Below are 17471 nucleotides of genomic sequence, written 5' to 3' on the forward strand. Positions count from 1 at the left end.
TCCTATTGGCCTGTGTGACGTAGGGGATTGAAACTGCAATTTTGTTTGCCTTGGAGGGCACTGCAACATGCGGCCTTCACGGTTTGCCATCCTGGGGACCACATGGAACCCCCAGGTGCTTAATAGTGTTTCCAATTAAATATATTCTTCTTGCTATGTGTCTACAAATAGGTATTATGAAAACAATTTGAATAAAAAGTCTCCTTGTGTGGGTTCAACCAGTGGACATTTTAATTGTAATGCAAAGAAAAGTGTGTGTGTGTGTGTGTGTGTTGTGGATCACATTCGGTTAAAGAGATCTCTTGGGAAGTGCAGGATGTGTTTGAAACGCAGATAAGGGATCAGCATCTTTCTCGCCACTTTCCCAGCTTACCACTGTGCCAAGAAAATCAGGAAGGAGACTCTGCACCCCTGTGTTGAAACCCACGGCACTGGTCTGCAGCAACTCTGTAATACTGCTGCTTTGGGCACACGTAATACTGTATAAGTGCATGATATCGGCTGCAATTCTTACATGTTGCTTATTTTCCATGCAAAATTATCACTTTTAATCTAAGCAATATTTATTTATTTATTTATAAAATATTTTACCAGGAAGTAATACATTGAGTTACCTCTCGTTTTCAAGTATGTCCTGGGCACAGAGTTAGGACAAATAATACATGGTTACAAATACAGTTACATAAATGAACAGGGTATACATTATATACAAGACATTGCGTGCACAGTTAAAGATAATATATATTATGGGCGTATGAAACAGTTACAGACTAGATTAAAATATGAAACTGGTGGTGGATGTGAGAGTCTCTGGTAGGTTGTTCCAGTTTTGGGGTGCACGGTAGGAGAAGGAGGAACGTCCGGATACTTTGTTGAGCCTTGGGACCATGAATAGTCTTTTGGAGTCTGATCTCGGGTGATAAGTGCTGCATGTGGTAGGGGTGAGGAGCTTGTTCAGATAGCTGGGTAGCTTGCCCATAAAGAATTTAAAGGCAAGACAGGAAAGGTGAACTTTGCGCCTAGACTCGCGTGATGACCAATCTAGTTCTTTGAGCATTTCGCAGTGATGTGTGTTGTAGTTGCATTGGAGAACAAAACGACAAATTGAATTGTAGAGGGTGTCAAGTTTGCTAAGGTGGGTTTGAGGTGCCGAGACGTATACTATGTTGCCATAGTCAATAATTGGCATTAGCATCTGCTGGGCGATACGCTTTGACCAGGAGACTTAGTGAGGATTTGTTCCTGTAAAGTGCCCCTAGTTTGGCATAGGTCTTGGTTGTCAGGATATCAATGTGCATCCCGAATATATCTGCGACGAATGGCAAATAGATGTGTAGGAGTGTCAGTTTTTATTAAAATAAGTTTTACCACATTTTCAGGAAATACAAATTCTGTATGGCTTGATCCACCAGATCCTTTTATAAAAGTGAAGACTTTTTTTTTAGTTTTAATTAGAAAAGTTTTTTTTTTTTTTTTAACTGATTTGACGAGGGAGATAAAGGATGACCCATAGATCTTTGTAATTTATCCCATTCATTTTGTTGGGTTCATGGCCATGGAGATATTTGGGATGTAATAGAAAAAGAACAGTTGGACTGTATTGTGGTTCTCCATTTTGTTCACAAAGCAATTCATCATGGTATCCATACTCACTCTTGTGTGCTGTAACGTGGCCTTTTTCCCCTCTTAAAAATCTCTCAAATGATAAAAAGGCTGAGGTTCATAAATAGAAAGTATGGTTTGCAGATAAAGTTGGGTGTATAAACTATGGAAGACCTGTTTTTGTTGATGGCCTTTGCAAAATTATAATGTAACAATGTGTTTTTAAAAAATGAATAATTGACCAGTTAGACTTCTGAATTCCTGATTTTATTAAGAGTTTTCTCTTGTGTTGGTGTCTTCTAAAACTGTAACCACCCACCTTGGGTCTCAGCGCCACTTTTGCAGCTATCTCTCTTCTTTACCCCCCAAGTTTCCGTGTTGGATGATTTTTTTTTTTTGCATTTTGCGTTCCCCCTTCCCCCCCCCCCCCCCAATGCCACCCAAGAGTTAAATGGCTGCAGTATAAGAACATTACTTGCTTTTACCAGCTCAGTGACACAGGGTTGAATTAATGTGTTGCTGACCATTTGGCCGTGACTAGTGAACCCCTTTACTTTCTCCCAAATTTTCATTGTAACAGCCTTGTCTATTTAAAGTGCTTTGCTTCCCAAGTCCTATAGAAAACCTTTTAAAAGCCGGTTGAATTGGAGGAAGTTTCTACCACTTCTGTGTACAGTTCTTGCTACCAACTATTAAACTTGAAAGGGAAAAGTGTTCTAAAACCAAAAAAAAAAACAAATAAATGCTGCTGATATGGCATGTCTCAGTCTTTGTTCAGCCTTTCAATTGAAAAGGCTCAATTGAAATGAAACATGGTACCTCTTGTTCACCTTCATAAAGCTTTCCGTAACAACAAAAATATTTCTGGACTTGTGTGATCAATTTCCCTTACACGTCAAACGCCCTGAAGCAATTCATACTACTATAAATGATGCATCCCTCTCTAGGCAGGTTTTTTTTTTTTTTTTGTCTAAGACTGCTGGCTTACCTATTTAATCTTAATGCTGCATGTATAGGTTTGGGGAAAGATTTCACCTCTCCCAGCGGTATATTTATGTTGAATGTACATTGAAGCTTGTACACACTAAACTATTGTTGTACCAATAAAAGGTATCATACTACCGAACCCCTCCCCTGTACTTTGCTATTTACTGCAGTGTGATGATGGACAAGAATGGCCTTCATCTAAATACTTTAGCTGCTGGTCTCTGGAGTATTGTGAGGTCTGTTAGGGGCAGTCTATTAGGGAGTCCATATCCATGGTACAATGGTAGATTGGCATTTTCCTAAGTGCAAGAAGCTTATTAAAGGCTAGTAGTATGTTCAGTCCATGTCAGCAGGTTGAGAAATGGTTGTTTCTTTATACGAATGATACTTAATCACAGCAAGCCCAATGAAGACTGCGTCACACTATACAAACATGACATGCAGTTACAATTATTTTGCGTATTTCACCCTAGGTTTTCCATGTTCTGCTAAGCTGTATTTTCTTTGCTTGTTCCATCCGCTTGGTTTATAGGATACTGAAGAGTTGTGTATTGTAACAAGATTGGATCAGATTTTGTATAGCTCGCTAGTGCAGTTGTTTGAAGACAGTTTGGCAGTCCAATGGTGTAGACATACTTTTTTTGCCGAGACCTTGGTGTATTCTTTAACAGTGTTTCGCTGGACTGGTTTACATCAGACAGGTGGCAGGCCGGGACATTGCTGCTAGAAGGGTTTTTTTTTTTTTTTTTCTTGCCGAACAGGCGATTCTTTGAAGTTCCACACACGCCAACCGCCAGCTGATTGCTAGCAAAGCCCACTGCCAACAAGTGCGCACGCTTTAGAGCTTCCTTAAAAATGGGTGTGGAAACTGCTGCCCAGACTAGGAGAGCAAAGTGAACAACGTTTTTCCTAGACACTGTATACCCTTATTTTCTCTTGTGTCCTAGAGGGGGAAGGGTAGTACTATTGCAAATTAGAAGAGCACATTTGTGCAGCTCACTGCAGCCGTCAAACCTTCATCTGTCTATGTTTTCATTTGTTTGGCTGTTGATGACATGGCATATCTTGCATGTGGCGCCATACTGTGTGCGCACCCCTGTAACTTGTGAAATCAAAATGAAGCCACATGTTTGTAGAAAGCAAATCTGACTACACAAACTGACGTGCAACAGCAAAACCAAAATATATTATTTTGTTTCATTATACCGCTGTCCCCTTCATTTAAAAAAGACGAATCTTAAATGAGTCAGTCGGAATACAAGCGGTAATACAGCTTGTAATTATGCCGTTGTTGTTGTGCTCCAAACTAGGACACGTGGTTTGTTGTACATGCAGAAGATGCTGTTCTTTTAATTTGACTTATATTTAATTTTTATTTTTTTTAAAGTGCTGTAATGGAGCATTTTAGGTTTATGGCAAAGTTGTAGCTGGTTTAAATAAATGCAGTTGAGACAAGTCGAAGCCCATCTATTAAGATGAACGACTACCTTAAAAGGATAGAACTGCATAAAGGTTTACATGGTTTTAAGATTTGTTTAAGTTGGGCATTTTTGTCCTAACAACAGTCTCAAAGACAGGCTTTCAACGTGAGGCTGAAGCATTCTTTATATATGCATATCATTACCAAAGTATTGAACCGCACGTGAAAGCTGATCAAGCGTCTAAATGTTTTCTTTATGCTATAAATTATGCCTGTTGCTGAAGGCATGAGTGGGCTATTACAAATTTGTCTTGCTTGGTTCTTTGCTTCGTAGTCTTGTATACATAAAATGAATGTACACATGACAACGCAAAAACTATTACCAGAAGAACAATGTTGCTTAGATGTTAAAGCATTGTTTCGTCATTTTTATTTAGCCATATTTAAAGTCACAATGCCTTACATTAGGATCATGTTTGCAAGATTATAGGTTTAAGATTGAATGGCCCATTCCTTTCCATGTTTTTATTAAAGCTGGTGGGTTGGGTTGGGGGGGGGGGGGGCTGGTTCATTTACAAATGATATATACTTTTTTTTTCTTCTGTACACTTAAATGTTTTTGCCGGTTTACCTTTTTTACCCCCCTCTATAGATGGATATTGATTTCTGTGAGCCAAACCCTTGCCAGAATGGAGCCCAGTGCTATAATCTAGGAGGAGATTATTACTGTGCATGCTCAGATGACTATGATGGAAAGAATTGTTCTCACCTTAAGGACCACTGCAAAAACAGCGCCTGCAGAGGTAACGATCTATTTTAAAAAAAATGTACAAACTCTGCCATTTCTGTTAAGTTGTTGTGTGTCACATAATAATAATTAGGAATGCCTATACCAAGGGCAGCCAACTCCAGTCTTCAAGAGGTCAGGTTTTCAGGATATCCCTGCTTCAGCACAGATGGATGTCAAAGACTAAGCCACCTGTGCTGAAGCAGGGATATCCTGCAAACCTGACATCCTTGGTAGCTCTTGAAGATTGGCGTTGGCTACCCCTGGCCTATACCGTTCTGGGGGCGAAACGGTCATAAATTATCATGTAAACTGCATTTCATGTTGAAATGAAACGGGCCCCTGGTTCAGCGTTTTGTCAGTGAAATCTTTATGCAGCTGATGGAGCGTCTCGGTGTCGCTAATGTGTGCATTTATTTTTAGTCATAGACAGCTGTACAATAGCGATTTCTACTAATGCCACCCAGGAAGGTATCCGTTACATCTCATCCAATGTTTGCGGGCCTCATGGCCGCTGCATCAGTCGGCCAGGTGGAAACTTCACTTGTTCGTGTGAGAGAGGTTTTACTGGTGCCTACTGTCATGAGAGTAAGTAGTGTTTTTTTTTTTTCCCCCTCCCTCTATATTCCTGTTTTATGCAAATAGATGTACAAGTGAAATAGATTTTTTTTTCCTCCTCCCCCCCCCCCCTCACCCATTTCCACATAATTTATTGTCTGACTGTTGCATGCGGTGATTTGTCTTTTAGATATAAACGATTGTTTCGGGACCCCTTGTAAGAATGGCGGGACTTGCATCGATGACATAGATTCCTTCAAGTGTTTTTGCCCGAATGGCTGGGAAGGAGACTTCTGTGACATAAGTAGGTGGAATTTGTATTGTATTGCCCTTTTCTATATTGCACTAACCATGTACACAGTGCTTTTATAGAGATCATATACAACCGGGCTGTGCAAACTGGGGGATTGCTGCGGTATGCAGAGACCCCGCGCTCTTCACCCTGGCATTTAAATGCCGAAGGACTGCGCGAGGCCTCTGCAACTCAACTTGCCGAGATTGAGGTTTGCCGCAGCGTGTCAAATGATACAGCGGGGTCATGTGACATCACATGACCCCACGGCGTCATTTGACGCTGGCAAAAAAGGTAAGGTGGGTGCAAGCACTGGGGGGAGCAGGCGCGGGGGGGGCGCGTAGCTCCAAGTTTGCGCACCCCTGATATACAAGACCTGATAGTGTCTGATACAGCGAGTTTGTGGTTTGCAGACCCCAACCACTTTCTTCGGTTAATTTTAGACGATAATTTGGCCCATTGTTGTTGCCAGTTTTGTCTGTTTTATGATGGAACTTTTTTGTCTTTTTTTTTTTTTTTTTTAACCTAGACTACAATGATTGCAACCCTAACCCATGTCACAATGATGGCAGGTGCGTTGATTTGGTGAACGATTTTGCTTGTGAATGCAAAAATGGCTGGAAAGGCAAAACATGCCATTCACGTAAGTGACTTTTTAAAAAAAAGATTTGTTTCTCACTACTGTGTAAGTTGTCACATTGTTGTGGATATACTTCCCACGAGGTTCTTGGACAATATTTTTCAAAGCCTCGACTAATGTTCGTTTTGAGGGTCACTTTGAAAAATCTTGCTTTACAAAAGGAGTCTTCGGATGGCGATAAGTTAGTGCGCATCATGATGGATTTTATTTTTGCCCAACAGGCTACACTCAGTGCGATGGGAACACCTGTAGCAATGGGGGCATATGTGATGATAAAGGAGACACTTTTCGATGTCTTTGTCCTCCAGGATGGGAAGGAGGCACTTGCAATCTTGGTAAGAACCACATTTTATTTTTTATAACCTGGATGAGGGTGTAGCCCCTGGAGCGGGGTCCTTTTTGGCCCTAACCTCCATGGACCGCCTGATTATTGAGCATCAAGCTGTCTCTCCATACCGTGCCCCTCCCACCCCCCATGAATACTTGCCTAGTGGTCACAGGGTCAAGCTCGCTCTGGCAGCCAATAGAAAGTTGCAGCATCATCAGGAGAGTTCTGCAAATCTCTCAAATCGTGGGGTCTGCGTAGTTCGGGGATCAGGTTAGAAGGGAGAGGGGTATGCTTAAATGCTGTAACATTCATTAAATGCAACTAAAGAAATTCACGCAGCTTGTCCAATTTTTAGGAAACACTTATGTGTATATGTGGTCATGGAAATAAAGTCAGGATTGTTTGTGTTGTATTGAAGAAGCAGAAGTCTAGCATTCGGGTTACCCATTAGGATTACTGCCAGTAGCTCACAATCTAAATTCTCTCCTTAAGGGATCAGAATCCTTTCTCTGCAGCGAGCAATCTACAAACATGAAGCACTGCCTACTTGTAATGCAATAGTGATCAATCGGTGCGTTTTATTTTTAACATGGTGTTTTTGGGAGGTGTAAATCTCTTCTGATATTGCATGTTTGCAGTATTTACCAAGTCCACATGACATAAAATATGATCGCTGTTCAAGCATTCATTTGTAACTTCTGCTTCTGCGAACAGCAAAGAACAGCAGCTGCCTTCCCAACCCCTGTGTGAACGGAGGGACTTGCGTGGGGAGTGGAGATTCCTTTTCTTGCGTCTGTAAAGAAGGTTGGGAGGGACGGACCTGCACGCAGAGTAAGCCTTCGCTTTATTTTATTCCTTTAGGTTATTGGGTGTGTCTTTAACATGTTCTATCCTTTAATTCTTTGCCAACATATTTGACTCATTTGGGATGGGAAGTAGCTAGAGGGCACGAAAAGCCTTCTCGTGTGTGTGTATTGTGTGCGTGCATGCTCTGGAGGCTTGCCAGCATAAACATGATCTTCCGTCTATTGGGTCTCTTAAAAGCCTTCTGTGCTGGAAACGCATCCCAGCAATGCAGTACCTAAAGAAGACTTTCTATTCTAGAGTCCGATGTATCGCTGCTCCTTTGTGTGTTTGGTGTTTTTCGTGCGCCGCATTTTTAGTCTTCCCTTTATTAAACTGGTTTACTGAATTCAACTTTCAAATAAACATTGTACTAATTTTAATGTATTTCTTATAGATACCAATGACTGCAATCCTCACCCCTGGTAAGTGTGTTTTTTATTTTATTTATCTTTTTAGTTTTTAATACATAGTTACATAGTTACATAGTAGATGAGGTTGAAAAAAGACGTAGGTCCATCAAGTTCAAACTATGCTAAATTTAGACAACAGATACTTTATTCTATATCTATACTTACTTATTGATCCAGAGGAAGGCAAACAAAAAACCCCATTAAGGGGAAAGATTAATTCCTTCCTGACTACAAGAATTGGCAATCGGATTAATCCCTGGATCAACATCCTTCCCATGTATACTTATTTGGTATATCCCTGTAATACCTGGTAGCGTTTCACATTACACATTCCCCATCTACGTTTTTTTTTCCCATCGTCATTAATCTGGTTTAAGTAGCACATGGGAGTCCTGTAACATACTAGCACTTAGTGGGTTAATTTGGTTTGAGCCATGTGATTTTAGCGGCAGCAAGACGGGGCCCCTATATTACCGCACTGCTCAGAGGTGCTAGCTGTTCTACTAGGAGTCAAATATGGAGAACACTGGTCTTGTTTCTCCCAAAATAATATTCCTGTGAGAACGGGGATAATCTGGTCCCATTATATTGTAATTGGTCTGTTGTGAACAGGATGCAAACGTGTGATCTTTTTGATGTTTTGACAGTTACAATGGCGGCATTTGTGTTGACGGCGTGAATTGGTTTCGCTGTGAATGCGCGCCGGGATTTGCAGGGCCTGATTGCCGAATCAGTAAGTGTCTGCTTCAATTGAACTATTTAAATTATTTTTTGGCACTACCATTTAATACTTGTCATAGGGGGAAGAAAAGCAACACGTTAGCCATTGCACATTCTTTGGGGACCCCATGGGACTGAGACATCACTATTTTATTTGTTGAGAATCTATCCAGCAACCGTAACCTTAAATTACCAACATGCAGCATTTTAAAATATGTCATAGATGGATATCTATCTGTACAGAAAAATCCAAACTTTTTTTTATTTATTATTTTTTTTTTACGGGTGATGTGTATTCTGCTTCATTTATGGGGTAATCAGAAGAGTTCAAATGGTTTGAACCCCGAGCAGCTGTAAGGAGCTTCTCAAGCGTTGTCCCCGTGACTTACACACTTCCACTGTAAACAACGCAGTGCCTGCCAGGTTTCATTGCTACCAATTAGGCACATCATGAAACGCTGCTGAGCATTGTTTTTGTGTATTTTTTTTTTTTTCTTTTGTAGACATCGATGAATGCCAGTCCTCCCCTTGTGCATACGGCGCCACTTGTATAGATGAAATAAATGGGTACAGGTGCACCTGTCCTTCAGGAAGAGCTGGTCCCCGATGCCAAGAAGGTAATTTAATCTGTATTTAGTTGAAAGCTTTTGACATTGTTAGCATGCATTTGCACTTTGTGTATGCCACTAGATCTGAACTTTGAACTTTTTTTTTTTTATCCCATTTTTAAGTGATTGGCTTTGGAAGATCTTGTTGGCTTAAAGAAATGCAATTCCCCCATGGAAGTAAATGGGATGAAGAGTGTAACACCTGTCGCTGTCTAGATGGTTTTGTTGAATGTACCAAGGTATAGTTTATTGTGTTTATAGTATTCTAAGGCCACGTTCATAGAGGGGTTGTCAGTGCTGGACCGCGCTGACGCTGAGGCTCGCCTGCTGAAATCTGTCCGATTTCATGCCCATGCAGGCGAGCCAGCGGGCGCGATCGGGAGGCGGGGGGAGACTGAGGGAGGCGGGGCAGGGACGTCAACGTCACGGCGCCAACACATTGACGCTGCTTCGCGCTGATTGGATGTTTTCAGCCGACAGCGCTCTGAAAAACAGCTTGGCTGTCGGCTGAAAAATCCAGCGCCTCAGCAAGCCTGCGGACGTTCTCGTGAGCCCCCTCTAAAGACATCCTCCTGGAGGATGCAGGGGCTCAGCGCGGAGCGTCCGCACGGCCTCCCCTGCTATGGACTCGGCCTAATGCTGCAGAATGGGATTGTCGTGTTTTTACGGACAGACAAAATATATATTTTGTATTCCTTACTATACAAGATCTAGTGAAAGGAATAATTAGAATGTTCTCTTTCATTGTTAATCATACATGCACAGATCCGTGTCTACTTCTCTTTATCTGAAGGCAAATACTCAAGTGTAACATCCGCAACCTGTAGAAACGTAGATTTCATTTAACACACTTCAATGCTTCAACGTAACGACCTTGTTGGGAGAACAAATAATGCATTACATTCCCTGGCAGCTACCCCATTAACTTCTTCAAATTTTGGATGTACACGGCCAACTCTTTAAGCATGGTGATACTCCGCAAACTTTGGGTCATTGTGTGGGAGATTCCCCAGGCTCAGAATCCTGGCATTCGTTTTATTCTTTGTAAAAAGAAAATGGTAAAGGTTATAAACCTAAAAAGATTCTTGTGTAAGATGAATAACTTGTTTCCATCGCTCGGTTTAGGAAGCCTTGAAATGCCCATGTAAGGACCGTGTCATCTATATATCTATATCTCTCTAGATCTTCCCTTTTTTAATTATTTATTTTTTCCTTTAGGTGTGGTGTGGCCGGAAGCCCTGTTTGCTGGAAAAACGTCATGACCAGGACCAGTGTCCTCATGGCCAAGACTGTGAAGCGAAAATGTCTTCAATTAAATGCTTTCAACCGCCGTGCAGCGACTGGGGAGAATGCAATGCACCAGATAAATCCCAGGCTGTGGTGAAATGCCAGCCCAGTTCTGGATACCTGGACAACAACTGTGCACGAATAACATTGATCTTTAACAATAATAAAATCCCACAGGTGAGAATCATGATAAATAATCAAAAACTGCACACGCACTGTTAGAACCTTGGGTAGTGTTTGGCAGAGATAAGGAGTTAAATCTACAGATAACTGAAGAATGTGCACTAAATAGAGTATATCCTAGCCCAATTATTCATATTTTTACATAACCCATTTCCTCTCAAATATAACATGGTGTATCAGTGACAAACTTAACTGAAGCCCTCATGCAATATACTGTAAAGCCGTCTTCTCCATTCTCGGAAACATGTCAGCTACATTCGACACGTATGGAGTAGGAGTGCAGGAAAGGCAGATTAAATGTGTCAATGTGACAAGTTGTTTTTCTGTGGTTTGTTTCATTAGACCTACATTAGGTTGTATTAAGCAGCAGTCCAAGCTGCAGTTCCCTCCCCCCTCCTTCATTTCCCCCTTTAATATGTGCATCACTACAATCCACAATAAGTAATTAGCCAAGTTGCTGATCGATCAATTCTCCTGTAATCGATTGGCGAGGGGTCAGGGGTTCACTAAATGGCTGTCAGTGCAGCAGAAGAGGACCAAAGATGCAAAGTTCTGTGGGGAAGTTCATGTGACCAGGCAGTCACTAGATACAATTGGTGCCCTGCTAGAGAGAGGGCAGGGCTCAAAAAGGGGTGTGCCAGAGCCTGTTTCAGAAGAGGAAGGGGATGTGAATTTGTAAATGGTTGCTATAGAATCAAAATGCTTTTTACATTATAATACATTAAAATGTCATTCAGAGTTGTTTAAAGAAATGCTACAAGTATTTTCTCATAGTACAGAACTGATTTATTAAAAAAAAAAAACACACAAACGCATGCCCGATATTGCTCGGTCTGCAGCTTTAAATTTACAATTCAAATAAGCTACTCTTAGTTTTGCTGACTTGTGCTTTTTTTCTTTTTTTTTTTTTGATCCTTCTCAAGGGAACTACAGTTGAAAACATTTGCTCGGAAATAAGATATTTACCATCCATCAGGACGCTATCCACAGAGAGGCCACTAATAGTGTTGTGTGATGTGTCCTATTCATCAGAGAAAGCGGTTGAAGTTGCCATAGTAAGTAACTGTACTTGTATAATGTAACTCGAGAGCTGTACAGAGAATAAGCCCAATGATGGTGTAGGCTAATGGTAAAATAATTATATTTCTAATAGGCTGGTTAGTAACCGCTAGTAAGCGCAACCTTTACAATTTGTAGAAATTGAGTAGTCAAAAAAAAAAATCTGAAATAATGTTGGTTTCCTACCTTTTAGGCTTTTACTGTATTGTCTTTGTTTCCCAAGAGACTATTTTAATAAGAGCAAACTTACCCCCAACTGCCCTCTACATATGATAAATCGATAAATTGCCTGTCTTCTAATGCAGGGGTGCGCAATCTTTCCCCGCTCCGCCCCCCTGCCTGCTTCACCCCGTGCTTGCGCCCCCCCATGCCTTACCATCTCTCCAGCGTCAAAATGATGTTGTGGGGTCGCGTGATGTCACGTTACCATGGCGATGTGACGTCGCGTGACCCTGCGGCGTCATTTGATGCCGCGTTGCCATGGCGATGTGTCGCCCGAAGACGAGGTAAAGGATGTTGCAGAGGCCTCGCGCGATCCCTCAGCATTTAATTTAAATCCCCTGGGGAGAGCGCAGGGCCTCTGCAACCACCCGCGCCCCCCTAAACAAATCTTGCACACCCCTGTTCTAATGTATATATTAATATTAGTGCAGTTCAACATGCAGGGCAGACAGGTAACGCGTAAGATTGTGTGTGTGTGTGTGTGTGTGTGTGTGTGTGTGTGTGTGTGTGTGTGTGTGTGTGTGTGTGTGTGTGTGTGTGTGTGTGTGTGTGTACAGCTGAGAAGTTCTCTGGTCCCAGGTAAGCTTTGGGAGGACAAAATGTAAAGCAACCCCAAATTGCACACACTGATGTACAGTGATTCCTCTTTCTCCACCTCTAGCCTGAGCACGAGTTACTATTCGTAATGGTGTAGTTACCAGTGTTTCTGCTTGCTCCAGGGAATTCAAAATGGCCCCCACATCTTGCAGATAAGCCTGTTATGGCTTTCTATTTGATGGTCACTCAAATGCCCTAGCAGAACACACTGGTAACTACAATGCTAAAGATCACAGGTATCTGCGGTCCCTGCAGCTAAAATATAGTGCAGTTCAGCTCTGTATGACTCCCTCTTCTCCTCTTCCTCCCCAACTCCCAATGACCCCCTTCTGCTTTAAGTAGTCCTGTAAATCAAGGTGCAGAGTGGCTAAAGTATAACTGGCAGGAATGGTAGAGAAAAATTGCTGCTTCAGCACTAGAGATAAATGATGTGTTATACCAATCTGTATTTCATTTTGTCTTGCAGGCATTTGTCTCTCAAACAGACACTCAAGACCCCAGTCTTATCCAGAATGCTGCCAATAGCATAGTGACCGCCATTACGAAACAGCAAAACAGTACTGTGATGCTGGCTGTTACCGAAGTCAAAGTTGAAACCATTGTCGTAGGAAAATCCAGTTCAGGTATATTACATATATTTTTTTTTTGGGGGGGGGGTGTGGGAGATTTAATGAATAATATGGAGATTAAGATCCACTCCCCCAGGACTGGGATTCTGGCAAACGTCCTACATTCTTAGGATCTCTCCTATCTAAAATGTATTATCTACCAGTAGTTCTCAAATCTCTACTCTGGGAAAGACGGCCACCGCAGTGTTTGGGAATAACCCATACACTGCACACAGGTGAATTCACCTCATTTGCATACAAATAGAAACTTGGGTGGTTGCCTCTGAAACCTGGTCTGGCTCCGAACTCTGAGGAGAGGGAATACGGAGCTAAAATAAATTGCCATACACCGCAGACCTAAGAACCGGTTTAACTTCAGTACTAATTAGGCCATTTTGTCTACATCTGGGATATATAATATTTTTATAGTGCTACGGGTTTATGCAGTGCTCAACAGATAACATTAAAGTACAGGAGTGTATAATCTGTTACAGGGATAAGTGTATAATCTGTTACAGGGATAAATACATCAAATATACTAATTGTTTTAAAGAGGCTTCTCTGCTAAATGACTCTCTAAATTCACTGTTTCTCACTTTGCAGTCACTTTTCAAACACATTTCTAAATATTTTTGTAGTGGTTTAAATTACTGCTTAAATTCCTATGGCTATAAAAAGCATAATATCGTCTGTCAGTATTATTCTTCTCTATAAACTCTTACTATACCATGAGGGGAGGAAATGTTCATTTTAAAACCTTGAATTGTATAAACCATGGTTCCCCAAGTTCAGCCCCTGAGGGCCACCGACACAGTGGCATTTCAGCGCAACGCATACGGTACCTATCAAGTTGTATTAGTGATGGCTAGAGCGGCGTTAATTAATTGAAGAAACCTTTTTGATAGCGCTCAAACTTAAGTTGGCGAGCCACTCTACGAGGCATATTTGAGTGGGCAAAAAAATAGTGATTTATTTAGTGAAAAGCAAGGAGTATTTTGTTTAATTGTATATAATTTTAATAGCTTTATTTCATATAGTGGGACTCAGAGCGCTTAACAATTACAGTGTAGTGCATGATACACACCGGGAATTGAACCAGATTCTCTAAACTCGTTATCAGTCAGTGCCATTACTTACCGAGCCACTCCTCGTGTGTAATGCCTGTGTAAACCTACTCATCGGATCATTTCATGGGGCTTCTCTTTGCTTTTTGCAGATCTGGTCACAATACTCTGCGTGGTGTTTAGTATTGTGTGGAGCACCTGTATAATTATCTGCGTGTGGTGGACACGAAAAAGAAGAAAAGAGCGCGAGAGGCGATGCCAAGAAGAAAATGCAAATAACCAACGGGAGCCTTTAAATCCCATAAGGAACCCAATTGGGACACCTTACAATAACAAAGACATTCAATATGAATGCAAAAATTTCCTCTTTCATCAAAAAAGAACTTTTGATGCAGAAGAGGGAGAGAAAGAGGAGGAGCTGGAGGGGGTGGTGGTGGAGGCTGAGAAATGCCTCTCTCAAACATACCCAAAAACTTTTACAAGCAAAGGGGATGTTGACAGCTCGGAAAGTACCCTGGTAAAGAAACCACATCGGACAAGTCACGACAAAATGGATAACAGATGTGTTAAAAATGTGAATGCATCCCACTGAAGGAAGTGATGGACATTGTGGCCTATGCTTAGAATGGGGAGAGGTGAGAGGCAGATATCGTCTCCGATGCATTGGCTCATGGGGTGGACCACTTCAGTCCTCAAGGGCCACCAACAGGTCAGGTTTGCAGGATATCCCTGCTTCAGCACAGGTGGCTCGGTCAAAGACTGCACTACCTGTGCTGAAGGAGGGATATCCTGGAACCCTGACGTGTTGGTGGCCCTTGAGGACTGGAGTTGGCCACCCCCTGCATTAGCTCTTTGACTATTGGAGCAGTCGGTGTTGCATTGCCTAATAAAAGTTACACGGGGCCCCCCCCCAAGCAGCAAACGGGTTCAGGACTAAAATCTGGAGTCTGTGTTAATTTCTTTATATTATGTAAGAAATGTTATAATTTTCTATTTGTTGCTGCAGTTTTTCTATACATTATTTGTGACGGTCTGGTTAACACGCAAGTTGGCGAGAGGGGAAAAAAAAAGAATCTGAGTGTTCTTTGATAGTTGCTATTTTTTTTGTAAAGTTTACTTAAACCATCCTTTCTTAAAAGCAGAGAGGACATAAAAAGGTAGTCTTTATTTTCAATATATCATGTAAAGTTTATTACTCGAGACTGTACATCTGTTTACAGAATGTATTTCCTTTTATCGGTTTATAATTTAACGGTGGCTTTGAAAACCTCCTGGTCGAGGAAAATTAGTGAACTTGAACTTTTTTTTTTTTTCTTGACTTCATCGCCTTTTCGCCGTCGGGTAGCCTGCCTTGCAGGGCCCTCGCCGGGAAAGGGTTAATCTTCTGTTTCAGGTGGCAGCTCACTGCACTTGTTGCATTCGTTGTTAGCAAATTTGCCCCGTACGGAATTTTTTTTTCCTTACATTTTTTTTTTGTATTATTTATTTTTGCAGGAGGAATGAACAAAACAAGTCGGAGCGCTTTCAACTGTGGTTTAAAAAGTGGCCTTTATATTATTACATTTTATTAATTCCTTTTAGGATTGCAGTATTGACGTATGTGACAAGTGCCTTGAGATTGAAACTTTTTCTATAGCAACTGTCAAAGACTGCCTTTCTGATATTGCTCACAAATTCTAGGCATAGCTGTGCAAGCCTCCTCATAGAGACACTGTTTATTTTCTAATTGTGAACGTACATTTTGTAAATATGTATATATTAAATGAATCACTCTGTATATTTGATTTAATAACTTACAATATGTCAGCCTTTTTTTTTTTTTTTTACATGCCATTCCTTTTTAATTTATGTTGCAGAAGGGGAGGTTTTATGACTGATATATATGATATATATATAATATGTTATATAATTTTTTTATTTTTTTTTGATCAGATTTAGTAAGGGATGTTAATATAATCAATGTTAGGAATCTGTGGGTAATTTGTATTTGCATTGCGACACTGAACAGTTTGTGTAAATAGTATATAGAGATGTTTTATCCCCTTTGTTCTGATTGTCAAAGAACATTGGAGGTTGCATTCACCGTGTGTGTGAGACGCTGGACAGCATAGCGAAGCAAGACTTTCCCTTGTTGTGAACGTGGTATTATGTTTTTGTTTTGTTTTTGTTTGTTTTTCTTTAACTACAGGCCTAATGAAGGGAACAATTTTTTCCTCATTCTTTTTCTTCTTAGTGCTTTTTTTCATTTTCAATTTAAAAGGAAAAAAAATTGCGGATGAATTACCTCATGGAAAATGGTTATTCATAATCGAGGCTTGAGCATATTTTTTTATTATATATATATATTTTTTTTTTAAGGCTTTATTACTTTCAATTGTCAAGCTATTTCTTTTTCCCCCTGGAACAATGTAACACAACATGCATATAGTGAGCATACCCAGTGAAGGAAAGTTATCTGAAAGTATAAACTTTGGCCAATGACTATGAATGCTTGAAAACAATTATTTTATACGAGAATGCAGGAATTGCTTCGCAGAATCCTCTGTTTATTGTGCATTTTGTTTGACATGTTCTTAAAATAAGTTTCAGAAAAAACTATTTATTAAAGCATTTTATAACAATGTTTGTCCTTTTTGTTTTTGGAATTTTTGTAAACCCGTGTGAGACTGGGTTTCAACCACACCATAAGTTCTAGTGGGTATATAAAAGTGCCGCAAACTCTCCACTCTATAGTATACACTGCTGCAGTGGAATTTATAGGGCTCCATGTTAAAAGGGATTAGAAGCAAAATGTGCATGTCATTTCCCAGAATCCCTGGCTGCAGTGGAAGCACTGTATGCTAGAAGATAATGGGGGAAAAGCAGGGTTGCAGACCTGTCTGAGACGTGAATGTGCTCACAAGTGATATTTCCATTTGCTGTATGCAATTTGAGGGTTTTCGTCACTTTTTTTTTACCCATCGTAATTTATCTAAATATTAACAATCCTACTTTAAGTTGAAAAATGAAAGACTTGCATTTATTCCATAATGTTTTTCAGCAAGAATAACTGCGTAAAAACAAGCAGCGTTGAAAGTCAGACTCTTTCTCTAGCTTTTTTTTTTTAATGTCATTCTTGCTGAACACATGGAATAAATATAAAGCTTTCATTTTCAACTTGGAATACTAGTGCTGTGGATTTTACCTCTGTAGCCCCTGTTACTTTGGGGGCTTCCTAGTCTCTAGAAAAAAAAATCAGTTTTGCAGAATTTCC

General features: G+C 40.7%; 1 protein-coding gene across 2 annotated transcripts in view; it reads left to right on the forward strand.

Annotated features, from left to right (window-relative positions):
- Positions 1-16841, forward strand: part of JAG2 (jagged canonical Notch ligand 2) — a 60522-nt gene extending 43681 nt beyond the window's left edge. For both annotated transcript variants that reach the window (XM_075614903.1, XM_075614904.1), the window contains 14 exons: positions 4662-4812; positions 5220-5384; positions 5545-5658; positions 6176-6289; positions 6508-6621; positions 7329-7445; positions 7855-7882; positions 8518-8603; positions 9094-9207; positions 9322-9437; positions 10417-10662; positions 11592-11723; positions 13013-13169; positions 14371-16841. In XM_075614903.1, the coding sequence (XP_075471018.1) occupies positions 4662-4812; positions 5220-5384; positions 5545-5658; positions 6176-6289; positions 6508-6621; positions 7329-7445; positions 7855-7882; positions 8518-8603; positions 9094-9207; positions 9322-9437; positions 10417-10662; positions 11592-11723; positions 13013-13169; positions 14371-14810 (2094 nt within the window). In that variant the 3' untranslated portion in view covers positions 14811-16841. The remainder of the gene's footprint in view (positions 1-4661; positions 4813-5219; positions 5385-5544; positions 5659-6175; positions 6290-6507; positions 6622-7328; positions 7446-7854; positions 7883-8517; positions 8604-9093; positions 9208-9321; positions 9438-10416; positions 10663-11591; positions 11724-13012; positions 13170-14370) is intronic.
- Positions 16842-17471: the final 630 nt, after the last annotated feature.

Source organism: Ascaphus truei, chromosome 9 (assembly GCF_040206685.1).
Source record: "Ascaphus truei isolate aAscTru1 chromosome 9, aAscTru1.hap1, whole genome shotgun sequence".
NCBI classification, from domain to species: domain Eukaryota; kingdom Metazoa; phylum Chordata; class Amphibia; order Anura; family Ascaphidae; genus Ascaphus; species Ascaphus truei.